The sequence below is a fragment of the Myodes glareolus genome, chromosome 1 (assembly GCF_982192425.1).
Source record: "Myodes glareolus chromosome 1, mMyoGla1.1, whole genome shotgun sequence".
Lineage (NCBI taxonomy): Eukaryota > Metazoa > Chordata > Mammalia > Rodentia > Cricetidae > Myodes > Myodes glareolus.
The window spans coordinates 73,266,195-73,290,730 of record NC_142026.1 but is presented as its reverse complement, the minus strand read 5'-3'; the positions used below and the strand labels follow the sequence as shown (position 1 = coordinate 73,290,730).

At 39.4% G+C, this 24,536-nt stretch overlaps 1 protein-coding gene across 1 annotated transcript in view; it reads left to right on the top strand.

Annotated features, from left to right (window-relative positions):
• LOC146895962 (leukocyte immunoglobulin-like receptor subfamily B member 3) overlaps positions 1-24,536 on the top strand; it is a 92,946-nt gene that overhangs the window by 25,138 nt on the left and 43,272 nt on the right. Inside the window, exons 7-14 of the mRNA XM_087896321.1 lie at positions 13,367-13,456; positions 13,656-13,940; positions 14,084-14,386; positions 14,726-14,845; positions 15,065-15,140; positions 15,216-15,253; positions 15,485-15,540; positions 16,712-16,796. Coding sequence (XP_087752447.1) covers positions 13,367-13,456; positions 13,656-13,940; positions 14,084-14,386; positions 14,726-14,845; positions 15,065-15,140; positions 15,216-15,253; positions 15,485-15,540; positions 16,712-16,796 — 1,053 coding nt within the window. The remainder of the gene's footprint in view (positions 1-13,366; positions 13,457-13,655; positions 13,941-14,083; positions 14,387-14,725; positions 14,846-15,064; positions 15,141-15,215; positions 15,254-15,484; positions 15,541-16,711; positions 16,797-24,536) is intronic.

The following is a 24,536-nucleotide window of genomic DNA, read 5'->3' as shown; positions in this document are numbered from 1 at the left end:
AAATTTCAAGTTGTCATTTTTTTCTGCTGTGTAGTGCTTCTTTGTGTAAATGTACCACATTTTCCTTATCCAATCTTAAGTCAAGGGACATTTAGGTTGTTTCCAGTTTCTGGTTATGACTAACAATACGGCTATGAACACAGTTGAGCATATGTCCTTGTGATACTACTAAGCATCCCTTGGGTATATACCCAAAAGTGGTATTACTAGGTCTTGAGGAAGGTTGTTTCCTAATTTTCTGAAAAATCACCATACTGGTATCCAAAGGGACTGAACCAGCTTGCATTCCCACCAGCAATGCAGGAACCTTTACCCAACAACCTCTCTAGCATAAGTTGTCATCAATGTTTTTGATCTTGGCCATTCTTTTTTTTATTATTAATTTATAAAAGTTTCCACTTCCACCCCTCCTCCCAATAACCTCCCATTCCCCCCACTCCCTCTCATACTCCCTCTCCAGTCCTGAGTAAGCAGTCAGGGTTTCATGCAATGTGGGAAGTTCAAGTTCCTCCCCCCTCCCTCCAGGTCTAGAAAGGTGAGCATCCAAGCTGACTAGGATCCCAAAAATCCAGAACATGCAGAGGAAACAAGTCCCAGTGCCTTTATCAATGGCTTCTCAGACACTCCTCATACCAGTCACATTCAGAGAATTCGGTTTGATCACGTGCTTGTTCAGACCCAGTCCAGCTGGCCTTGGTGAGCTCTCATTAAATCAGTCCCCTTGTATCAGTGGGTGAACACACTCCTCACAGTCCCGCCTCTCTTGTTCATGTTCTCCCTCCTTCTGTTCCTCATTTGGACCTTGGGGCTCAGTCTAGTGCTCCAATGTGGGTCTCTGTCTCATTCTCCATTCATCATCGGGTGTAGTTTCCCTCTAATCCTTCCTTCCTTGCTCATGTTCTCCCTCTTTCTGCTTCTCATTTGGACCTAGGGAGATAAGTCCAGTGTTCCAATGTGGGTCTCTGTCTCTATCTCCATCCATCGCCAGATGAAGGTTCTATGGTGATATGCAAAATATTAATCAATATGGTTATGGGCCAAGGCCAGTTCAGGCACCCTCTCCTCTGCTGTCCAGGGAACAATCTGGGGATCTCTTCTTCGACCTGGGAACCCCTCTAGAATCAAGTCTCTTGTATACCCTAAAATGGCTTCCTTAGTTGAGATATATACTTCCCTGCCCCCATATCCATCCTTCCTTCCTCCCCCCATCCCAATCCCCCAAGCTTTCCCCAATCCTCCCCCACTCCCTTCTCTCTTACCCTCTTCACTTCCATCCACTCCCGCCCCCATGCACCCAATGTTCCTGGCACTCTTGTCTACTTCCAATATCCAGGAGGAAAACTGCATGATTTTCTTCAGGTTCACCTTCTTATTTAGCTTCTCTAGGATCAGGAATTATAGATTCAAAGACCTTTAATTATGGATAGAATCCACTTATGAGTGAATACATACTATATTCCTCTTTTTGGGTCTGGGTTACCTCACTCAGTAAAGCGTTTTCTATTTCCATCCATTTGCATGCAAAATTCAAGATGTCATTGTTTTTAACAGCCAAGTAAAACTCTAATGTATATATGTTCCACAACTTCTTTAACCATTCTTCTATTGAGGGACACCGAGGTTGTTTCCAGGTTCTGGCTATTACAAATAGTGCTGCTATGAACATAGTTGAACAAATGCTTTTGTGTTATGATAGGGCATCTCTTGGGTGTATTGCCAAGAGTGGAATAGCTGGGTCCTGAGGGAGGTTGACACCCAGTTTCCTGAGAAACCTCCACACGGATTTCCACAGTGGCTGCACAAGTTTGCATTCCCACCAACAATGGATGAGTGTTCCCCTCACTCCACATCCTCTCCAGCATAGGCTATCATTGGTGTTTTTGACTTTAGCTAATCTGATCGGTGTAAAATGGTATCTCATAGTTGTTTTGATTTGCATTTCCCTGATCGCAAAGGATATTGAGCATGACCTTAAGTGTCTTTTGGCCATTCGAAGTTCTTCTGTTGTGAATTCTCTGTTCAGATCAGCACCCCATTTTTTAATTGGGTTAACTAGAGTTTTAGTGTCTAGTTTCTTGAGTTCTTTGCATATTTTGGAGATCAGACCTTTGTCTGATGAGGGGTTGGTGAAGATCTTCTCCCAGTCGGAAGGTAGCCTTTTTGTCTTACTGACAGTGTCCTTTGCTTTACAGAAGCTTCTCAGTGTCAGGAGGTCCCATTTATTCATTGATTCTCTTATTGTCTGTGCTACTGGGGTTCTACCTAGGAAGTAGTCTCCTGTGCCTATGTCTTGTAGACTGCTTCCCTCTTTTTCTTCTATCAGGTTCAAAGTGGTCAGATTAATGTTGATATCTTTAATCCATTTGGACTTGAGTTTTGTGCTTGGTGATAGATATGGATCTACCTTCATTCTTCTACAGATTGACATCCAGTTATGCCAGCACCATTTGTTAAAGATGCTTTCCTTCTTCCATTGCATACCTTTTGCTCCCTTGTCAAAAATCAAGTGTTCATAGGTTTGTGGGTTAATATCTGGGTCTTCTATTCGATTCCATAGGTCGACTTTTCTGTTCTTATGCCAATACCAAGCTGTTTTCAATACTGTTGCTCTGTAATAGAGTTTGAAGTCAGGAATGTTCCTTTATTATATAAGATTGTTTTGGCTATCCTGGGTTTTTTGTTTTTCCATATAAACTTGATTATTGTTCTCTCAAGGTCTGTGAAGAATTTTGATGTGATTTTGATGGGAATTGCATTGAATCTATAGATTGCTTTTGGTAGAGTTGCCATTTTAACTATGTTGATCCTCCCAATCCAAGAGCAGGGGAGATCTTTCCATTTTCTGGTATCCTCTTCAATTTCTTTCTTCAAAGACTTAAAGTTCTTGTCAAATAGGTCTTTCACTTCCATGGTTAGAGTTATCCCGAGATATTTTATGTTATTTGTGGCTATCCTGAAAGGTGAAGTTTCTCTGGGGAAGGAACTTGAACTTCCCACAGGATAGGAAACACTGACTGCTCTTAGGACTGGAGAGGGAGGAGGAGAGGGGAGTGGGGGGAGTGGGAGAGTATTGGGAGAAGGGGAGGAAGTGGAAATTTTTATAAATTAATAATAATAATAAAACATTTTAAAAAAAACATAAGGTTACATCAGCAGCTTTCATAATAATGGCGGGATTCTTGGAAGGTGTATATCATTTCCACTTTTCTCAGAGACTATGGGATTCCTTACAATTTTGAGCAGAGGAATTACCATATACCAGCCTTTTACAAATGTGAGGATATCGAGGGACAGTTCCACCCATATGGTATTGAGACTATCACACATCTCCAAAAAACCTGAATTGAAGGCACCTCTGACCAAGAACAATGTGCTTTGGCAAGAACAATGTGCTTTGGATAATTAAAAATATGATTCACTCTCAGATCCATGCTATTTCATGTCTGTGAGCTCAACTTGAAGTTCGTCTGTAACATTTCACTTTATTGAGTTTGACGCCTGAAGATGAAATTCATTCTATATTTGCTCCTGACTCTGTTTCTATTTCATTTTCAAGGTCGTGTTTTAGTTCTGGAATTAGATGTTTTCTTAGGCCTTTTATTGAGAAGGAAAAAGCGAATGTGAGAAGTTAGTCTCTATACTTTATGCCTGGAGTACACAGAAGGGACTTGGGCATATATGAGGTGGCAGTAAATAGACTCAACACAATTTCTGTCTGAGGGTTGCTTTATTCTTGGCATCATGTATGGTTTTTGTGCATTCATTATCCATTATTATCTCTTTAAATTATTTATACTTTTTATTTGTTTCATTCTATAATGTACAAAAAGCTATATCTATGTGACACAAAATGATTATATTACTTGGTGTAGGAGGTATTTCTGTTTGTGTGTTGCTTTCATTGGTTAATGAATAAAGAAACTGCTTTGGCCTGATAGTGCAGAACATAGGTAGGTAGAGAAGACAGAACTGAATGCTGGGAGGAAGAAAGGCAGAGTAGGAGAGAGCTGCCATGGATCCACCAGAGTCTGACATGCTGAATCTTTCATGAAAAACCACTGCCACGTGGCGATATACAGATTAATAGAAATGGGTTAAATCAAGATGTGAGAGTTAGCTCGTAAGAGGCTAGAGCAAATGGGCCAAGCAGTGTTTTAATTAATATAGTTTCTGTGTGGGTATTTTGGGGCTAAGCTAGCTACGTGGCCAGGACAAACAAGCGGTCTCCTCTCTCCTTACAACAATTACAGATATGCATTGTGTAACAAATAATTAAAGATAATAAATCTTTATCTCAACAAGCATTTGTATATAATTCCATTGTTGTGTGTCTATTAGTGTGTTAACTGTCTATTCTGGTGTTACTGTGCATTGCACGTAACATGTTTTGCAGTAGATCTCAGAACTATATTCTTCCTGTAGAGTCATACTTACAAATTCTGGGCAACATCTCCATATTCTGTCATCTAACTCTCATCCCCAGCACTGGGATCTGTTCTTTTTCCTCATGTTTTAAATGCTTAGTGTCTTTAGGCTCCACACAAATGTTTTATTCAGCATTTGTATTACTTAACTTCTGACAGTAGCTGAGCAAACAACTTAGAGTAATCCATGACCAGTGGAACCATGAAGACAATCCTGTGTGAAGAAAAAATACAGAGAGGTCAGAATAAAGACCAGAAGTGAAAACATAGGAAGAAACATATATGAATTTTCTTGAAGGCCAAGGAAATAGAAAACTATCATTGAAGTGGGCCTTCCCTAGTATGTTATCTGTTTCCAACAACTCTCTAAACAAATATCCAGAATCCAGATTCTAGGAATATTGATCTATTCTTATATAGTGGTTTTTTAATTAACTAACTAACTAATTAATTAATCAATTTAAAATTTCCACCTCTTTCTATCCTCCCATTTCCCTCTCACTCCTCCCAATCCCCCTCCCCCTTGCTCTCCAATCCTAAGAGAAGTCAGGGTGCCCTGCGTTGTGGGAAGTCCAAGGTCCTGCCTCCATCCTAGGAAAGTGTGCATTCAGACTAGTCTCACAAAAAGCCAGTACATGCAGTAGAATCAAAATTCAGAGTCATTATCATTGACTTCTCAGTCTGCCCTCATTGTCAGCCTCATTCAGAGTCTGATTTGATAACATGCTCCTTCAGACCCAGTCCAGCTGGCCTTGGCAAGCTCCCATTAGATCAGTCCCACCGTCTCTGTGGGTGGACGCACCCCTCGCAGTCCTGACTTTCTTGCTCATGTTCTCCCTCCTTCTGCTCTTCATCTGGGCTTTGGGAACTCAGTTCAGTGCTCCAACGTGGGTCTCTGTCTCTATCTCCATCCCTCGCCAGATGAAGTGTAAAAGGAAGGAGCGATGAGCTACATTCTCGGCTAGCTTTACACCCGAAATAACAACATACAAATTGTATTCTTTTAAACACTGCTTGGCCCATTAGTTCCTGCCTCTTATTGGCTAACTCTCACATCTTGATTAACCCATTTCTATTAATGTGTGCAGCACCACAAGGTGGTGGCTTACCAGGAAGGATCTTAACCTGCGTCCATCTTGGAGAGGAGAGCTATAGCATCTGTCTCACTGCCCTCTTTCCAGCATTCTGTTCTATCTACTCCACCTACCTATGTTCTGACCTATCAGGCCAAGCAATTTCTTTATTAACTAATAAAAGTAACACATAGACAGATGACCCTCCTCCATCAGTGAAGGTTCTATGGTGATATGCAAGATATTCATCAGTGTGGCTATGGGATAAGGCCAGTTCAGGCACCCTCTCCTCTGCTGCCCACGGACCTAGCTGGGGAATCCCCTTAGACACCTGGGAACCCCTCTAGAGCCAAGACTCTTGCCAACCCTAAAATGGCTCCCTCAGTTAAGATATCTTCTTCCCTGCTTCCATATCCACCCTTCCTCCATCTTAATTATCCCATTCCCCCAATCTCTCCCTAATCCTTCCCTTCTCCCTTCTCTCTCCCCATCTCCCCATTTTACCACCCCACCCCACCCCCCTGCTCCCAACTTTTGCCTGGCAATCTTGTCTACTTCCAATATCCAGGAGAATAACTATATGTTTTTCTTTGGGTTCACCTTATTATTTAGCTTCTTATTTGAGAATTTGCCATATGTCAATAAAACATTTCAGTTTAAATCTGTGTTTTGTGTCTTCATTGGTGGCTGTTGTATTTCATATTATTTTACACATACTATTATTTTATCTTAGAGTTTGTTAGCTTCATGAAACATCATATAACATACGTAGGAATATAAAAGTTCATAGTTGGCTATAAACAAAGATGTCATCATGTGTCATTTACAAATTTACAGAAATATAAAACATATCCTCTTAATTATATTTCTTACAGAAAAATTTACAATTTGGGAATCTTTCTGTGCCTTCTGCATGCATGAAAATGAAGTCAGTTCCCCAGAAAATGTAAAATAAGACTTGAAATAAATTGTCACATCTATTTTGTTTTGAATTAACTGCAATCACTGACATCACCTAGCTCATATTTTCCTTTCTCTATTGAGACATGAAATAGAATATGGAGCTAAAGCAATTCTGTGAGTACTTAAGTTGCAAAAGTGACAGTGTGGACCTTAGTTCATAATGAAGTTCAACATAACCTCTCTGTCAAAGAGCTCTGACTGATCTTGTAGAAGTATCCAGTCCTGTCAGCTTTTAATGCCAACTCTAGGGGATCCAGAATTTCTGGCTTCTCAGAACACCTGTACCAATAGCACACACACACACACACACACACACACACACAGAGGGAGAGAGAGAGAGAGAGAGAGAGAGAGAGAGAGAGAGAGAGGAAAGAAAGGGAGTGTGTGTGTGTGTGTGTGTTAAAAAATAAAATAAAATTATTATGTTTAAAGTAATAAGTGTGATATTAAGGTTGTATCAAGACCTAGGAATAGAACATAGAAAGTAATTAAAATTATCCTATTTCAAAAAGATTTGAACATCCAATTCAATTGCTTTTAGAAGCAAAGATGTTTGGACAGAAAGATGATAGTTATAAGAAAATTCACAACCTAACTTTGAACTTAAATCAGAAAAATAGAAATTCTAATGACTAAGCAGAAGTGTGGTTGGAAGGGAGATTGTCTGATAAAATTTTATAAAATTTTGAACGAAGAGATTTGTAATAGAGATAACCAATATGCATTTTTATATGCTTGAAACTCTCAAAGGATAAAAAATATTATAAGAGAAATTATTTAAACTTATACGCTTCCAATTGTGTGCCTCCCAAATACATCTGGGACAGTCAAACTGCATTGAAATACATTGTTAAATGACCTTTAAATCAAGTCTCAATCTCTCTTTTTTTAAATTTACTTATTTATTTATTTACAAAAATTTCCACTTCCTCCTCTCCTCCCAATACCCTCCCATTCCCCCCACTTCCTCTCCTCCTCCCACTCCAGTCCTAAGAGCAGTCAGGGTTTCCTGCCCTGTGGGAAGTTCAAGTTACTCCCCCATCACTTCAGGTCTAGGAAGCTGAGCATCCAAACAGACTAGGATCCCAAAAAGCCAGTACATGCAGACGAAACAAGACCCAGTGTCATTGTCAATGGCTTCTCAGTCAGCCCCCATGTCAGCCACATTCAGAGAATCTGGTTTGATCACATGCTCGTTCAGTCCCAGTCCAGCTGGCCTCGGTGAGCTCTCATTAGATCAGTTCCCTTGTATCAGTGGGTGAACGCACCCCCTCGACGTTCTGATTTCCTTTTTCATGTTCTCCGTCCTTCTGCTCCTCATTTGGACCTTGGGGGCTCAGTCCAGTGCTCCAATATGGTTCTCCGTCTCTATCTCCATCCATCATCAGATGAAGGTTCCCTCTGATCCTGCCTTCCTTGCTCACTTTCTCCCTCCTTCTGCTTCTCATTTGGACCTAGGGAGTTAAGTCCAGTGTTCCAATGTCTGTCTCTGTCTCTATCTTCACCCATCGCCAGATGAAGGTTCTATGGTGATATGCAAAATATTCATCAGTATGCTTATGAGACAAGGCCAGTTCAGGCACCCTCTCCTCTACTGTCCAGGGAACAGTCTTAATATGACTGTTCTAAACTCAATTGTACATGGACAGTCCTCAATAATAGCCCAAAACAAATCCCTTTGGAAATAAGCAAATGGGTATAAAATACATATAAAAATAGCAATAAATATATCGTTAAGGAACCATCAAAGAGAAAGGTTTATACAAATAGGAATGCATACATGAGGAATTAAATTACTACTGGGCCTCTGGCATTCAACTTGATACTGAGATGGAGTACAAAGAACAACACAAAAGTGTGTCCAGGATAGATGTACAAGAAAGAACATACATGTAACATGAATAGTAAAAATTCAGAGCCAGAAATTAGGCTTCAACCCAAAAACCAGAAAAGCAAGGCAGTTAAGCCACTGGAGAAATCTTATCTCTACCAAGGTTGAGCAACCAAAGACTAAGCAACCAGCCTCTCCTTCCTCTATTTTATATTTCCTCTAGTGTTGGAATTAAACACATGACTCCCTAGTACTTGGATTAAAGGTGTAGGCCACAACCACATGGATTGGTGTCTGCACTGATGATGTATAGCCAAGATGGTCTTGTACTCACAGAGATCCATCTGTGACTGTCTCCTGAATCCTGGGATTAAAGATGTATGTCACCATTACCAGACCTCTAGTGACTTTAACTTTGCATATGGTCTTCATGCAAGATTTATTTATTAAAATACAAATAATACACATATTACAAAATAATACAAAAAATACAAATAATATATGCATTCTGGGAAAGATGCAAAGCATGTAATAAGCACAAGAAAGAATATGACTGAAAAAATGTTCTAATTAAAAATGAATATTAGAGCTTGTAAAAATTAAGCTCCAAATGAGTCGAAGATATATACATATAGATGTATTTGAACAAGAGCCAATGTAGATAAAGCCTATGCAAAATGGAAATATGGAAAGGTTTGAACCTGTCATTTAAAATCCACATGCAGTACAAAGTAATTATTTTAAAGACAATAAATAATAAGCTACTTGTATGGCACCTATGCACTCAAAGAGGCAATTAACAGTTACTCATCGAGTCCAAACATTTGATTCTGTGTTTTATTTTCCAAGGGATAAAATAACACATGGGAAATACCATAACTCGGTTATTACTAAGTTTACAGAAAATTGAAAAGAAACTCTACAGATATTACCTAAAAAAGTAAGTGCCTTTTAAATATCTCAGTGAAGAAGATGTAGTCACCAATCAAAATAACTTTTCAATGTGGAAATCTAAAGCAGAAACAGGGAAAATTGTAAGATTTTAACTGTACTGGCTATTGATATGAATGTATGGAAACTGAACAATAAATACATTATTTACTATCCATAAATGTATCTGGCAAGAAATAAATGTCTGTTTACCATGGGCCAAAGCCAATCTAACAATTGAGAAGGCTAAAACATTCTAAATTAATGAAGCAGTGAGACAAGCAATCATCAATAAATGCATAGAAGAACAACACTGCTAAGCATGTTGCATTTGCAATAGGTCTTACCTTTCCTAGGACACAACCAAGGATTAAGTCAATAAGCTGTTCTGTTCGGAAAGTACTTTGGAGGCCCTGATGAATAACTTGGAGGAAGGCTTTCTATGACACTTTATTTTTCTTAGATAATGCAAGAGCATTTGGGGGATAACTATTCCTCCATGATGTACAATTACATGCTAATATGAGCATTATAAGTATTTCAGTTAAGATAATATGACAATGTGCCTCCTTTCACCTTTTCCAAGCATCTTTAGTGTACTCTCTTCTTTTCCTTTCCTCTGTTTCTTTCCTTTTCATCCCTAATTCTTCTGCTGTGGCACCTGCATTTCATTTTATTATTTTTTAAAAGTTGTTTATTTATTTATTAAAAATTTCCACCTCCTCCCCACCTTCCTTTTCCCTCCCCCTCCCCACCTCTTCCTCTCTTTCTAGTCCTAAGAGCAGTCAGGGTTCCCTGCCCCGTGGGAAGTCCAAGGTCCTCACCCCTCCATCCAGGTCTATATAGGTGAGCATCCAAACAAATCAGGCTCCCACAAAGTCAGTCCATGCAGAAGAATCAAAACACCTGCTTTTTACTATCTCTTTCCAGAGCCAGAAATCCATTCAAGCTTCCTCCACCAAATTCTTTTTTCTATTGTAGGTCAATTATTTTCCTTGAGGATACTCTCAAGGTATATCCTCAGAGATAGTGTCCACAAGTAAAAGAGAAAACATGGCATTTAATTTAGGAAACCAAATTACCTCATTGAGCATTGTTTTTCTATTTTCATCTAGTAACCCATGAATTTTTGACATGTATGGCAATAAGGGACAGTTATGCCAGTGGGTACATGATAGTTTTGGGTCATCCAATGCCTCTGTTTCTTACAACAATCCCCTTACCTCTGTGTGCAATGATTTTTGAGCCATTGTAGTTGGGGTTGTGATACCATTGTCCATTTATGCCTGAGCATTTCAGAGGGTCCTATGGATCACACATTTGATCAGTTGTGGAACTCTGTGCTCATCATCTTCTACTGCAAACAGACCTTCTCTGCTGATGGTTGAAAGATTAATTTATGATGAATAATCTATGGTTATTATGATAAGCCTTTGGGTGTTTGCTTTATGCTGTAATGATTTATTAGAGTTGTGGTACTAGGCTCACCTCTATGGAGCATGGCATGTCTATTCACAGTTAACTGGCAAAAATGCTGGTGGCAGGTATAGATTTAATTTGTGGAGTAAAACCTATGGTCAATGAAAAATTGATTAGACACTCTCACATTATTTCTTCCATAATGGGCCAGTGGGCATGTCTTCCATCTACTCTATCTTTATCTCACAGGTGGATAGGGCAAGTGATTCCTTTTCCTTCTCCATCCTGGTCATACAAAATTATGATACATTAAAGGTTTCCAGTAGAGATTAAGGTTCCAGATGACCTCTGTCCAGTTTCACCATGTTCTATGAACCAAGTATGTAGAGGAAAGGGAAGGAACGTTTCTTACTGCAGAGTTCTAGAGAGAAACCAAGAGCACTGGCATATTCTGAAATGATTAGGGGTAAATCAGACCACATTGTCTAACAACTCTGACAAAAGGAGCCTATGTCTGACACTGGACATTTTCTTTCTTAACATCTTGAGTCTATTGAGTGAATTATTAACCCAATCTAAAGGAACTCCAACTAAACTCTCAATTTATATCCATGTATATATTCAAGGAGGATCCTAGAGTAAAAGTTTTCTTTATGATAATTTTGAAAGTTATTTAGGGCTAATTATAACTCTGTCTATTTTATGCTCTATCCTCCACTTCCATCTGTTGTGGAATATTATTTTAAGATTTGTTATATTTGTTTATGTTCTGGTAAATTTGTTTAATTATGCAAAGATTTCTTGTATTCTTTTATGTTGTATTTGTTTAATTGCAAGAAGCTGTGTTACTTTGCCTGTCTAAATCACCTGATTGAAAAAATAAAGAGATGAATGACCATTAGCAAGGCAGGAGAAAAGACAGGCAGGGTTGTCAGGAACAGAGAATAAATAAAGGTGAAACTTGAAAGAAAGAAGGAAGAAAGAGAAAAGAAACTCCCAGCCACTGAGTCACACAGACATCTCTAGAGTAAGAGTAAAAGATAACTGAAAGAAGAAGAGGAGAAAGCCTAGAGGGAAAACGGGCAATGGAACAATTTAAGGTAAGTAAATATGGCTAGAAATAAGTCAAGCTAGGGCTGGGTATTGCGAAGTAATAATAAGTATCTGTGTGAATTTATTTGTGATCTAGCTGACCGGGTCACCAAAAAGTAAAGAACCAATAGAGAAAAAACAGCAACATACATACATCCTGCCACTAACCCATTCTCTGTACCTTGACTGCTCTTTACTCCATTATAGAAGGCTATTATACTTGCCATCCTTTTAATTCCTATTCCAATAGACATTGACTAATTTCCTGACACCAAATGAAAACACACACATACACACATGCGCGCGCGCGCACACACACACACACACACACACACACACACACACACACACACCTGAGATTTCAAGGAAAACTCCTGAAATGAGATAAAAATATATGGTGATTCTACATTTGGGTCAAGGTTAATTCACTCAGAATTGAGTGTTTCCAGATCTTTCCAATTTTTTGTAGAATATATCTTGTTAGTCCCTCTTCCATGATGGAACCTAATGTGAAAGGAGCTGCTGATTTGGGGTCAACAGTGAGGAACATATGCAAAGAATGTATATTCCTTGCATAATTTCTCCCGTTTGTATGCTGAAGCCTAATCTTCTAATACCTTCTGAAATGCACTGAATGCCTGCTTTCAAGGCTGGGAGACATACTGTGGAGGCTAGGCATACACAAAGTGTTATGTCAACATAAGAACAGTTAGAAATTTAAGATTCCTCATGTTATTGAAAGTACTGGCTATTTTGTTCATTTTGGTTTAAAATGAAAAATAGTGTCTGTGCTTTTTATTTTTGGTGTTAATTATATGATATTATGAACTACAAACTTTATCATTTCTGGATACTCCATGACCACTGTGCCCCTTATGTCTTCCAGGTAATATAGAGGCTAATGGAGAATAGTGATTGGTGGTAGTGTAGCTAGGGTTTTTTGAGCCCATCTTGGAGATACTCCTATAGTCCAAGAATAATTAAATGTGCCATTTATGGGAACTTTACCTTGAGTTACATGAACAAATCACATAATAAATATAAGGCACCAATGACAGAAAAAAAAGAGCAATGCTATTAAGTGTGGTGTGGTGAACCAATGGATATAATTGTGATTATTAAATCAAAGTATGGGTAAGAGGCTGCTTACATGATCTTGGGGAAATTTTGTATAGTTTATTATCATCAAACAAAGCCTACATCTCTTTTTTTCTTATCTCTCTTCTTTAGCAAAGATTAATACCAGAATAGGGTAAAGTATTGTGAAACCCTTCCATCATCCACAACACACAGAAAGGGGTAAAATCAGTAAGAAATATAGAGAAAAAATTTTCTAATATCTTTTCAGAGACCTGAACACTTGCCCAAACTCCTACAATATGAAAAAAATAGAAGTTCCTCTTTTGGTGATAGTACTGATGTGGCAAACCCATGACAGAAAGGATTTGCTTACAGAATGAAAACCTTTCTGATAGTTCTACAGAACATAGTCAGACTGCCCAAGGAGCACAAGCAAGAACAATAGCAAGACTCATCATGACCCTGTTGCTCAGAATGCTGTTGTGTTTTGGTAAGATGTGAAGAGGGAGAATAGACACTCAAGACACTCCGCAGCCAGGTCTGATTCCATACAGTAACAGGAGGTGCAACCAGATGGGAAAAAGCTCTCAATGAGAATTTTCTTCCAGGTCTGAGTGTGGAACACAAGATTCCAGTACTGTCAGGTTAGTGACTCCATCCCAGGATTATATTCTTCTCTCTGGAGACCAGACATTACTTTTGTTCTCCTCTGAGCCAACTCTTCGCAATGCAGGTGGAGAAAAGTGCTTATGGATAATGCTATAATGTCTGTGAGTGCTCTATGCTAAGACCTGGGGTATGAGGGGGAACTGTACAGAGACATAACCTTTGATTTCCTTGCAGAAACCCTCCCAAAGCCCATCATCTGGGCAGAGCCACGCTCTGCGATTGCCACATACACATCTGTGACTATTTGGTGCCAGGGTTCCTGGGAAGCTGTGGAATACCTTCTGCATAAAGAGGGAAACAAAGATCCTTGGGACATACAGCTCCCTCTGGAACAGAAGAACAAGGCTAAGTTCCACATTAAACATATGACAAAGGACTTTGCAGGGATATACAAATGTTACTATAAGAGCCTTGCTGTCTTGTCAGAGCAGAGTGAACCCCTGATGCTGGCACTAACAGGTGAGTGGAAACTAAGTGATCCCAGCACAGGCTCTCCCCTCAGAAAGAGTTCTGCTCTCAAGAGGAACTTCTCTCAGAGCCCAAGCCTGCAGGGCAATGTGGGTAGCTTGAGTTCATTTCACACACTTGCCCTTGTATTGTAGGAGCCTGTGTTCAACCAAGCCTGTCTGTCTGGCCCAGCTCTGCTGTGACTTCAGGAGAGTCAATAACCATGCAGTGTAGCTCATCACTGAGATTTGACAGATTCATTCTGATCCAGGACGGAAAGTATAACCTCTCATGGACACTGGACTCACAGCAACATTCCAAGATGTCATTCCAGGCTCATTTTGTTCTGGACTCTGTGACTGCCAACCACAATGGGACATTCAGATGCTATGGCTATTTGAAGAATGATCCCCAGGTGTGGTCAACATCAAGTAATCCCATTGATATCCTTGTTTCAGGTAAGGACCCATGATTTTTTAATGTATATGGTTACTAGGATATCTTCTCTTAGAAGGGCTCTATCCTACAATAAGACCGAGGAAACCATAAGAAAGGATACTCTTCAGTCCAAAGTCTTTTACCTCTCAGAGCAGAAAAAACATCAGCATCGATCTAAATTACGTGGGCCTGATGGGTCTCTCTGAGCCTGAATTTCCTCATCTATAAACTATCTGAGTAATGGAAACAGTTCCATCTTTTTTAATTGTGAGGAAGGAGGCTATGAGTGTAGTGGGCATTCAATAGGTGCTTGCGTAAATAATATCTTTCCCTCATGTGTGATGTCAATTTTGCCTAAGGACTGGAAAGGTACCAGGAAGTTCTTATCGGAGTTTTGGTGACCCTATTCCTGCTTTTCTTCCTCCTGCTTCTTCTCATCTTCTTAAGATACCAGTGTAAAGGCAAAAAGAAGAACTCAGGTAAGAAGAGTGTTAAGAGACATAGGTGTATGGATATTCTGGGTAGAGACAACATGTCTCCAGATCTGTGCAAATTTCAAATATTTTTCAAGATTTTCCACATCCTACATTATTTGTATGCTTACAGCATGTGTTTTTAACATTTCTTTTCTTCTTCTGAAAGTTTCTATTGGTAGAACCTTCTCTTTCTCCTAGCTGATGCTTTTTCATTTCATGCAGTCCAAGGGGAGACCAACTTGCAACATCTTGCAGGGGATCCACAGTCAACACTCAGAGATAGACTCCTTCAGAAGAGGTAACTTCTGCCCAGAGATCCAGACTCCCACCTGCCTTATACCTCACTGCCACCTGATAATCCCTGTTTCCACAGATCCAATCCAGATACTGACAACAAGGAAGAAAACCTGTGTGAGAATAACAGATTTTTTGAGAAGGGAGATGCTCTAGATCTCAGTCTCACAAGACTTATGGGGAAGGTCTGGGGTCAACATTCTGAAGGACCAAACTTCACAATGGACCTACAGATTTGACCACAACTCCCTGCTTCTCTGTCTCTTTTTGAGACAAGACCTCGGGTTTGGGTAACTGAGGGAATCCCAGAGTCTGGGATTAAGAGATGACTCCTTTGTTCTGACATAGCAGATGCTTCTGTGATGGACACACAGCCTGAGGAGAGAGTGGAGCTGGACAGTTGGGTGAGACTGCTGTCCCATTCACAGTGATAAGAACTTATTGCCCAATTTGGTCCAGCACTCCTTTCTGCCAGTAACAGCTACAGCTAATGTCTCCATTATGGAAGAATCTGCCTCTATGAACTATGCTCTCTCCTTCTTGGTTTCATTATGACGATATGACCATTTTGTTATGTTTCCTTTCTGGATGTGTGTCATGTCTGTTGCTTAGCATATGCCTAAAGACTCGAAATGACACATGAGTCACAGACTCCTCATTCCCTTAGATCCTTGTATAATCATTCACAGAGAGCTTCTAATTTTTTTAGCTCATGGACAATTTTACTAGAGTTTAAAAGAAAACAACAGCACAGGTAGCCTATAAATCTCAGCTGCTTCCTGGAGGAGGGGAGAGGAAATTGGAGAAGAGAAGTTGGGGAAAAGCTATGTTGGAGTAGAGCCAGAATGAAGATGAACTATGTGATTGCTAGCAGCCGCAAGGAAAGCAGGGAAGCTTTACAGAAAGACTAAAGAATCCCAAAGTGTTGGGGAAAGCATGTTTATAACATATATACAAAGAAATGATAGAAATGTTATGCAATAACTCAGAAAAATAGGCATATTTGCAAAATGTGTGATTGCAACACTACTACACAAAGAATACTACTACACAGAGAATAATTTTGTTCTTGCCTTTAAAGGACTGCAAACACAGCATGGGACAGAGATCTTCACCCACTCTAAGTTCACCTCAAGGCTAGGAAGTGAGATGTGTATATCTGAAAAATGTTAGCAGTATGATATGCTAGCAGGGAAAAGGAAGCAGAGAAAATGGATATGGTATGTGAGGCACACAGGGTCTGTGTAATCACAAGGGATGATATTGACTAGGTATCTAATAAATGAGCTCATGCCAATAGAAAATACAGCAGGTTCAAAGGTCCTCAGACTCAGTCAGGAAGATGAGCATGTAATAATATATTTTCTAATAATATGTTAGAAAATAGGAGTCTGTGTGAGGATAAAAGGCCAGAACTAGGGAAAGGACATTTGCAGACTCCCCAAGGACTCAGAAAACTCCTGGAGACCCCATTAGTTACGATATGTGACTTAAATTTCTAAAGATCTCTCTGTGAAGAAGCTCCTGAATGGAACAAGGAGTCACTTTATCTATCCTTTTATCTCCTTGCTGCAGAACACACATGGTCAAGATCCCCAGCGAATTGTTTATGCCCAAGTGAAACCTTCCAGACATCAGAAAGCAGGGCTTACTTCTCCTTAGGAAGGTGAATCCAAAGAAAAACATGTAGTTATACTCCTGGATATTGGAAGTAGACAAGACTGCTAGTCAAAAATTGAGAGCCTTGGAGGTGGGGGTGGGGTGGGGATAAGGGGAGATGGGTAGAGAGAAGAGAGAAGGGGAGGATGGGGAGAGCTTGGGGGAATGGAATGGTTAGGATGGAGGAAGAGTGGATATGGGAGCAGGGAAGTATAGATCTTAATTAAGGGGGCCGTTTTAGGGTTGGCAAGAGACTGAACTCTAGAGGGGTTACCAGGTGTCCAAGGAGATGTCGCCAGCTTGTTCCTTGAGCAGCTGAGGAGAGGGCACTGGAACTGGCCCTATCCTATAGCCACACTGATCAATATCTTGCATATCACCATAGAACCCTCATCTGGTGATGCATGGAGATAGAGACAGAGACCCACACTGGAGCACTGGACTGAGCTCCCAAGGTCCTTATGAGGAGCAGAAGGAGGGAGAACATGAGCAAGGAAGTCAGGCCCACAAGGGGTGCACCTACCCACTGTGATGATGGGGCTGATCTAATGGGAACTCACCAATGCCAGCTGGACTGGGACTGATGGAGCATGTGATCAAACCATACTCTCTGAATGTGGCTGACAAGGAGGGCTGACTGAGAAGCCAAAGACAATGGCCCTGGGTTTTGATTCTACTGCACATACTGGCTTTGGGAGAACCTAGTCTGTTTGGATGTTCACCTTCCTAGAAGGGAGGGAAGGACCTTGGACTTCCCACAGGGTAGGGAACCCTGACTGCTCTTTGGACTGCAGAGGAATGGGGAAGAGGAAGGGAGGGAGAGGGAGGGAAATGGGAGGAGGTGAAAATTTTTAATAATAATAATAGTAATAATAGAACCTGAAAAAATGTATGAACATTTAATAAAAATTCTGCACTGTTTCTTAAAAAAAAGAGTTTGACATGAAGAACAATCAATCAGGAGATAATAGAGAGGTTCACCCACAGGTGAGTCTTGTTCATTTCAGTTTCCTATATTGCTAATGTCAAGCACATACCGTCATTCAGCTCTGTCCCACTCTAGGCTACTACATCTAAGGAACTCCAGGATGTGATGTATGCCCAGTTATGCAGCAGGACACCAGAATAGGCCAACAACTGAGACCAGTAAGCAGCCAGCAATGGAAGAAGTCTCTGATCCCATATTCCGTGGACAGAAACTAGGGGGCATCTGAGATAATATTTGTCCCCAGTGGACTTTACCTAATGAATGCCAGTCACCATATATAACTCAAGTATTATCAGCACATTCTCAGAACTTTGGGTACACCTTGATTCTTTGATCAGAGACAATTATTGTCCTTACATTTTGTACATAAAGCCAAATCCTTCTCAATAAACAATATAATGACAAGTAAAGTGAGAAAATTTTACTTGAATGACAATTTAACCATAACACATTGATTTTTGAAATTGGAAATTTCAGAATCATGAATAAATGCATCTTCAAAATCAATGGCCTCATCTATTATAATGACAATACAGAATGTTAAAAAACAAGCTAAATCAAATGAAGGCACATGTGAGAAAATGGTGATGTTAGAGAAGCCATCGGCCTGCATGATGGCCAGTCATCCTATATAATCAGGAGGCACCACAAATAGAAGGCCTTACCTACCACTTTTGAAGTCCTTGGATTTATTCCTTGAAGAGACAGAGACAGAAACAGAGACAAAATGAGAGCCAGCAGTAGAGAGATAGGGAGAGAGTTTGTGGTGCTGCTTATATACTCTTAGATGTGAGGTCTTCAACTGAAGTCTGATCAACTTACCAGGACTTGTGTCCTTAAAGAAAACTGACTTTTCCTCTATCAGAAGTTATCAATTGCCAAAAGCTTCTTGGGCATGGACTCCATGTCCACATCCCTCTCCATGTTGGGATTTGGTCTGGCTTGAGGTTGTACAGGTCTTTTTTCATATTGTCATAACCACTGTGCATTCAAAAGTACAGCTGTCCTGCTATGTCTGGAAAATAGTGCTTTCTTGTAGTCACCCACTGCCTTTGTCTCTTATGGCTGTCTCTTCTTCTGCAGTGATCCATGAACTGTGAATTGGGGGTGTGTGACATTTCTACCCCTAGTAGGTACCAAGTCCAAGCAGCTCATTGTCTAGATGTAAGGCTTGTCTGCATGCTGGAATACTGACTGACTTCACCTTGTGCGGGTCTTCTGCCAACAACTCACAGATACTGTGAGTTAAGGGGTAAAATAGTCCTGTAACAACCAATAGACAACAGATACTGTTTCACATCACAAAAACACTGGCAGTCCTGTAGCTCTCACAATCATCCCTTGTCTTCCACAATGTTATATGAACCTTCTGAGGAAGAACAGGTGATAGAAATATTCTATTTAGGGAAAGGATTCCACATTCATGTATTCATTTATTTTCTGCACTTCAGCCAGTTGTAAATCTCTTTATTCACCGCTGTGTGTGGCTTAAAGAAAGTTCTGCCATGAGGAATGAGAGTTGCACTCCTCTAAAGGTATAAGTATTTAGAAGGTAGATTAATATTATGTCCTTTTAGCAAATAGTGTTAAGACCAATGGCATTCCAGACACAAGTTCTTTGACCAATCATAATAACATGTTTGGGTTTTCTCCTGTGGAGCAGGCCTCAAATCCAGTTAGAAATCTCTTGGTTAATCCCTATAATATCAATGCCACGATTTTGCCTGCCAACAGCCATATTTCACCAGGGCAGTCATTACTGCAGTTTTCAGAATTTGTATATATTTCTTATGGCTGCCCCAAACAGCCTACACCACATCTCCTGGCTTTATGAAACCTAACCAGCAGGGAGGATGCTTCCAGGTTGGTACCTGCTGGATGTCTTTATGCCTCATGTTCAAAGAGTGTGCTGTCTTCAGCAATAAGATCTTACCATTAATTCTGAAGTGCAATCAAGAATAATGAAAATAGCCTGTACTGTTTGGGGTGGAGGTTCTCTTGTTCTCCTTGAGCAATAACAAGATAGAGAGTACCCCACATCTGGCACTGGGCTTTACTGTTGAGTAGCCTATGGCTTCTGAGAGAAGAATTCCACTTTTGCACATTGTTCCTGGGGCAACCCCCAATCATTCACAGGTACTGAGACTAAGTAAGATGTCCATTAAAAAAAAAGAGTGAGTCAGGCATGGTGGTTGGGAGAAACTTGTAGCTCTGACTGATTAGCAATCAATCAGGTTGCTTTTTTATTTACACAGACTCACAGACTCATGATATTTTTCAAAAGATACACATTACATCATTTTGTCTCCAGACATGTGTTTTATTTTCAATAACAGTCCAGGGTTTAAGGTTAAATTACAATTAAAGTCCTATAATCCTATTTCCAAAAATTTGTAGACTGTTTTTGTTGGGACAAGAATATTTAATATATAACAGCCTGTTTTCAGACTGGCAGCACTTACAGTTTCAAAGACCTAAGCACATATAAATACCTGAGTCAGTTCAGGTGAATCATCTTGCTTTGAATATCTACTTCTCAAGGGCATACACAGTATAACTCCCTATTTATTCAGTGTTACTTATTCAGCAGACTCTGATCATAATGTAAGAAGGGGCCTCTGATCTGTTGTCAAATTCCCTGGTTAGTTGGAGCTTATCAGCCTCTTTAAGTTTACATTGTGCAGATGTTCCAAGAAGATCCTGGAGATATGGTCTTATAAAGAAAGTTTCTAGCATCTTCATTTTTATTACAGTCTCCAAGACATAAGGATGTTTTCTGAATAAGGTCAGATAAAATTCTCTCCCTAAAAGCAGGATGGGTATGAATTTAGGACTTTCCTAAAGAGACTCAGACAAAATTTTCTCAGGGAAAGACATTAAATAAATTATAATGTAGAAAACCCCCAAACATGCAACATGCAGAGACCAAAAACAAAAGTGAGAAACAACATGACATCATAATATTTGACTCAGCTGTGCTGGAATTGTGTCAAAGAGATATGTTACCTTCATAACTCTCGTCATTTCCAGTGAACATGGTATCAATAGGTTAGCCCTGCTTAAACTTCATAGATATGTGAGACACACACACAGAAAAAGATACATATGCAAGTGCACATATTATAAAATAAGTTTCCATACAGTTTTCTCAAAATAATCTTTATATTTTGAAGTTTTGATAAAATTACATCATTTTGTCATTCCCTTTCTTTCCTAAAAGCCCTCCCTTATATTCTTCCATACTCTCTTTCAAATCCATGACTATTTATTGAGTATTTTTTATTGTATACATAAATGTATATTATATACATATATATTGCAAAATATAACCTGCTCAGTCCATATAATCCTATACTTGTATGCATGATTTCAGACCTGACCTTTAGGTATCAAATAACTAATAGGTGTGCTTTTCCCCAGAGAAGACTATTTCTCACATTTTCAGCATTTCTTAGTTACCCAAATGTGTGTATATGGGCATAAGGCCTCATGAGTTCTTCCTCAACCACTTTGGCATTTATACTGGTGTTATAAATGTTAGAGTAATGTTTAGGAAATCATGCTTGTATGACTTTATGGGTGTAGCTTCTGACATTACTAGGAAGCAAAATATCACAGAAAACTCACTTATTTTCTTGCTCTTACAATATTTACTCCCCCACCACTCTGCAATACTCCATGAGTCTTAGGTTCACATAAAACAATCAAAATTAGATTCTTGTTGTTAGATCTCTCCAGAACATAAACTGAGTACCAGATGGCTCCTAACCTAATGCATCTGACCAGGAGAGCATCCTGGAGACCACAGGGCCAATGAAACATCTGAGGGCAGATGACAAATTTGAAAAAAGGAGCCATTGCAAATGGAAGAGTAAACCAATGACTTGTGGGAGACATCTAGATTCTAACTCATCAAGCCAGACTTGGGGACAATAGCAAGGATACAGTATCACTGGTCCCAAAATGCTTCTCTCATGTTACAGACTTTATTATGTTAATTTTCAGCCTGTCAACAAGAATCCAAATGTGTTTTTTTCAGGTATGTTAAAAGTCACACCTGTAATAGGAAACAGGATGATATTGTTTTGCAATGCTGAGGACTGTTTTCATCATTTAGGGCCAGGTTTTTTTTTTTCAGTAAAAGATGGCATGTAAATGTTTAGTCACATGAATGGGGGACACTTTTTTGGACTAATCATCCAGCTGACCAGTCTAAATGCTATAACACAGACTTTAGCACAAGTAAGTTCTCTTTAGAGAGCACTGATAATGGAAATTATAGTCATATATAGATGAAAAATGGGGTATCTGGTATATTGATAACCAAAGTTGATATTTTGTACCCAGAATGATGCTAGCCATTACCAATGGTTTAGAATATAAACTCTGGTGTCATATGGTGCATTGTTGCTGCCTATTTGATCATACTGTGTGAAAATATGTTGCTGTTTTATTTTGATTGCTTTAATAAAGAGCTGAATGTTTAACCCCAAAATGTCTAACTCCTAACTTTGAAGACAAACTTTGTTGGGAGAGGGAATGTCATCCTCTAGAATTGCTTCCAGCTGTCATGGAGAAAAGGAGGCGAAAAGAGGCTGTGGATAACAACAATGAAACAGTGTCTTTGGGAAAAGGTAGGGAAGTTCCATCTACGAACTCACAAATAGTTATGACACTATGCTCAATACCAGACAAAATTCCATCAGGCATATGGAGGTTGACATGAAGGTTCAGCCCTAGTCAAGAAGTTATAGATAATTGATAGCTGCTGGGAGGGGTACAATCAATTTTAAGAGTGTTGCTACTGGTAAGTTTACCATTCTCCATGGAAGGCCACATATCCAACAATTTATGGTCTTCACAAATTGAAATCCATGGATAAGGATTTTAAAAAAAGAGAACATGAAGTTGTGTCAATATGGGCATCAGTTATGTCAATATGGGTGTAGGGAGGACCCAAGAAGACTTGGGGCAGGGGTAAATATGATCAAATAACATTGTATGAAATTCCCAGAGAAGTAACATAAATAAAATACAAACAATCTAGACTGTAGGTGGCTATGTTTTCTGTATTTTCTCATATGTAATTCTGAGAATAAATATATGTGCCACACATGGAATGAGTGAAGATAAAGAGGAAGCTTCCTGAATGCTCTTGACTCTCTTACTATCTGCATTATAATGTGATTTATGCTTTATCTAGATGTTCTAATGGCTTCAGAAGATAAAATCTAGCACAATAAGTCCTTCATGTTTCTTTCGGCACTGATAGGAAAATGTAGTGATGCAAATACATTGTTGTCCTGTTACTTTCCTGATCCTTGGCATATGGGAACATTTTTATCTCTTACAGCTTTTACGTTAATAATTGTTACTTCGTGTGTCTTGTGCATAAGTGTTCTATCTTATCAGCCTTATTCCAGTGGTAGATAAATTCAGGACTCAAGGTTCAGTGTCTTAATCTGAGATTCATTCCAGTGCTCAGCTAATCTCTTTTGCAACTTCTACATCTCCAACACCATTGAAATAAACTTTAAATTTTCCCACAGGGAAAAAACGATGTCAAAGCCATTTCCTACACAGGTAGTATTTCCATAAAATCTTCTTTCTACTTGCTTCATTCCTTTTCCAGTGTCTATTCCCTCCTCTCCAGGAGGAACAGAGTTGGAATGAGTAGTTTATTGTTCCTGGAAATCGAGTCCAATTTCCACTCTTGTTTATTTGCTGGGACCTCAGATGCAGGAAATAGAAACGAATAGTCCATTCAGGTCACATGCTGCCCCCAAAAGCTTCTGATGTTGTTGAATTTTAGAATCAGTGAGGGGAGATGACAAGGCCCCAAACTAGCAGATGAACCCAAGAGATTCTGTCCCCTTAGTTCCCACAATAGAGAAAAGGAATAATTTACACACTAGTTTTTCAGTCTGGTTCTGCACATGAGGGGCAATTTTTTTGAAAAGTTTGTTAGAGATGAGGAAAGCAGAATGAGAGAAATGTGGCCAATGTGTTTGTCTTCCTTCCTCTTATAGAATGTCCTTTGAGGTTTGTCAGTGACCAGAATCTAGTTCAACACTTAATGTTGAGCCTTTAGGGTTATAGAATGCCTTTACGCAGTTTTCATAAAGGAGGTTACTTTCTTCTTGGATTTCAATATGTAATGAGATAATAGGAATATCATCTGTAGAAAGATCTGTAGAAAGATCTATGTGAGTGAGAGATCAGGGGAGTGTGACATCTCTCGTCTGCTGAAACTGATTCCAACCACATCCTTAATGAGTCTGTCCTGACCCCTTTCTGTATCTCCCTTTATACATAGATGCCTCTTTGCAGTCAGCCAAGGAGTGTTTGAGCATCTCTCTATCCATTGTTCTGTAATCTGACACCCATTCTCATGCTCCTCCATCTCTCTTTAAAAATGTTTGTAATTGAAACATAATTCTATCGTTTTTTTTTCTTACTTTCCTCCCATCAGTCCCTTTTGCTACAAGTTTTTGCATATCCCCCACACTCTTAATTTTCTAGCCTCTTTTTTTGATTTTTATTGTTGCATTGTGTATATCTGTAGATGCATATATATGTATATATACGCAATATAAATACACCTATCCATAAAACTGAGTGTTTGTATACAATATTTATAAACACTTTGTTCAGAGTATTCACGTGTGTGTGTGTGTGTGTGTGTGTGTGTGTGTGTGTGTGTGTGTGTGCTTTCAGGGCTGGCTGACCACTTTGCATTTGTAAAACCAATAA